This window comes from Austrofundulus limnaeus, unplaced genomic scaffold (assembly GCF_001266775.1).
Source record: "Austrofundulus limnaeus strain Quisiro unplaced genomic scaffold, Austrofundulus_limnaeus-1.0 Scaffold484, whole genome shotgun sequence".
NCBI lineage: Eukaryota > Metazoa > Chordata > Actinopteri > Cyprinodontiformes > Rivulidae > Austrofundulus > Austrofundulus limnaeus.
In genome coordinates, this window is record NW_013952886.1 from 362,726 (window position 1) to 364,329 (window position 1,604).

The following is a 1,604-nucleotide window of genomic DNA, read 5'->3' on the forward strand; positions in this document are numbered from 1 at the left end:
GTACTGTACTGTACTACACTGTAATGTACTGTACTACACTGTACTGTACTGTACTGTACTACACTGTACTGTACTGTACTGTACTACACTGTACTGTACTGTACTGTAACGTCTGTTGTGTCCTTCTTGTCTGTTAGTGTTTGAGCGCTACAAGTGCTACAGTCCGTACGACATAAAGGAGAGCATCAGGAAGGAGGTGAAGGGAGATCTGGAGAAGTCCTTCCTGACTTTGGGTAAACAACAACAACAAATCCAAGAAATACTGACGTCAAATAAACAGTGACACTAACACCCTGTTCACTGGAACAATGTAAATACATACAGTAAAACAAAGTACTGTTTCAGCTGTTATCCAACACTAAAACTGTATTTTTAGGGCCTTTATTTTTATTTGAACAGCCTCAGGCTCTTCCATACAGTCAACAGTTTGTTATAGATTCATACAGTCTGCATATTTATATCAACTCAGCACAAAATGTAAGTAAATTGTTGTGTAGATGATTTCTTTGTTGTAACAATGCTTAGTGTAGCGTTGGAAAGCCTTTTAATTTCCCTTTTAAATGGAGCCACATTTGTAAGGAACATGCATTTGTGGGATGAGCTGTAGAGCTGAATATGTGGGTTACACACATGAAAAATGTGCCAAACACAGTAACACAATCTGTTCCTGTGTCTTTAGAAAAATCTGTGAAAGATACTGAAATTAGAAAATGAAATAGTTTCAGAGGACTTTGTGAACTGATTGTGTTTTTTTCTCCTCAGTGGAGTGCTTCGAGAACAAACAGCTGTACTTTGCCAACAGACTGAATGAAGCCATGAAGGTAAAACTTTAATCCATCTGTCTGCGACCTGTTGGTTCTCCACCATGTTGACCAGGTGACCTGTTCCCATCAGAGTAAAGGAGCCAAAGAGAAAGTCCTGACCAGGATCATGGTGTCTCGCTGTGAAGTCGACTTGATGAAGATCAGGACAGAGTTCAAGAAGCAGCACAAGAAGTCGCTGTACCAGACCATCGCTGTGAGGAACTGCAACACACCACTCTGACCGAGTCAGGACACGCTGACCGAGTCAGGACACGTTGACCGAGTCAGGACACACTGACCGAGTCAGGACACTCTGACCGAGTCAGAACACACTGACCGAGTCAGGACACTCTGACCGAGTCAGAACACACTGACCGAGTCAGGACACGCTGACCGAGTCAGAACACCGAGTCAGAACACTGACCGAGTCAGGACACTCTGACCGAGTCAGAACACACTGACCGAGTCAGAACACACTGACCGAGTCAGGACACGCTGACCGAGTCAGGACACACTGACCGAGTCAGAACACGCTGACCGAGTCAGGACACTCTGACCGAGTCAGAACACACTGACCGAGTCAGGACACGCTGACCGAGTCAGGACACACTGACCGAGTCAGGACACGTTGACCGAGTCAGGACACGCTGACCACGCAGACCAAGATAGAACACTCTGACCGAGTCAGGACACGCTGACCGAGTCAGGACACGTTGACCGAGTCAGGACACGCTGAGAGAGTCAGAACACGCTGACCGAGTCAGAACACGCTGAGAGAGTCAGAACACGCTGACCGAGTCA

At 46.3% G+C, this 1,604-nt stretch overlaps 1 protein-coding gene across 1 annotated transcript in view; it reads left to right on the forward strand.

The window, feature by feature from the left end:
* The window catches only part of LOC106530007 (annexin A2-B), a gene marked incomplete at its 3' end in the record, with an annotated part of 13,634 nt that extends 12,617 nt beyond the window's left edge, over positions 1 to 1,017 (forward strand). The window contains 3 exon segments of the mRNA XM_014025557.1: positions 138 to 233; positions 763 to 821; positions 895 to 1,017. Of these exon segments, the coding sequence (XP_013881011.1) occupies positions 138 to 233; positions 763 to 821; positions 895 to 1,017 (278 nt within the window).
* Positions 1,018 to 1,604: the final 587 nt, after the last annotated feature.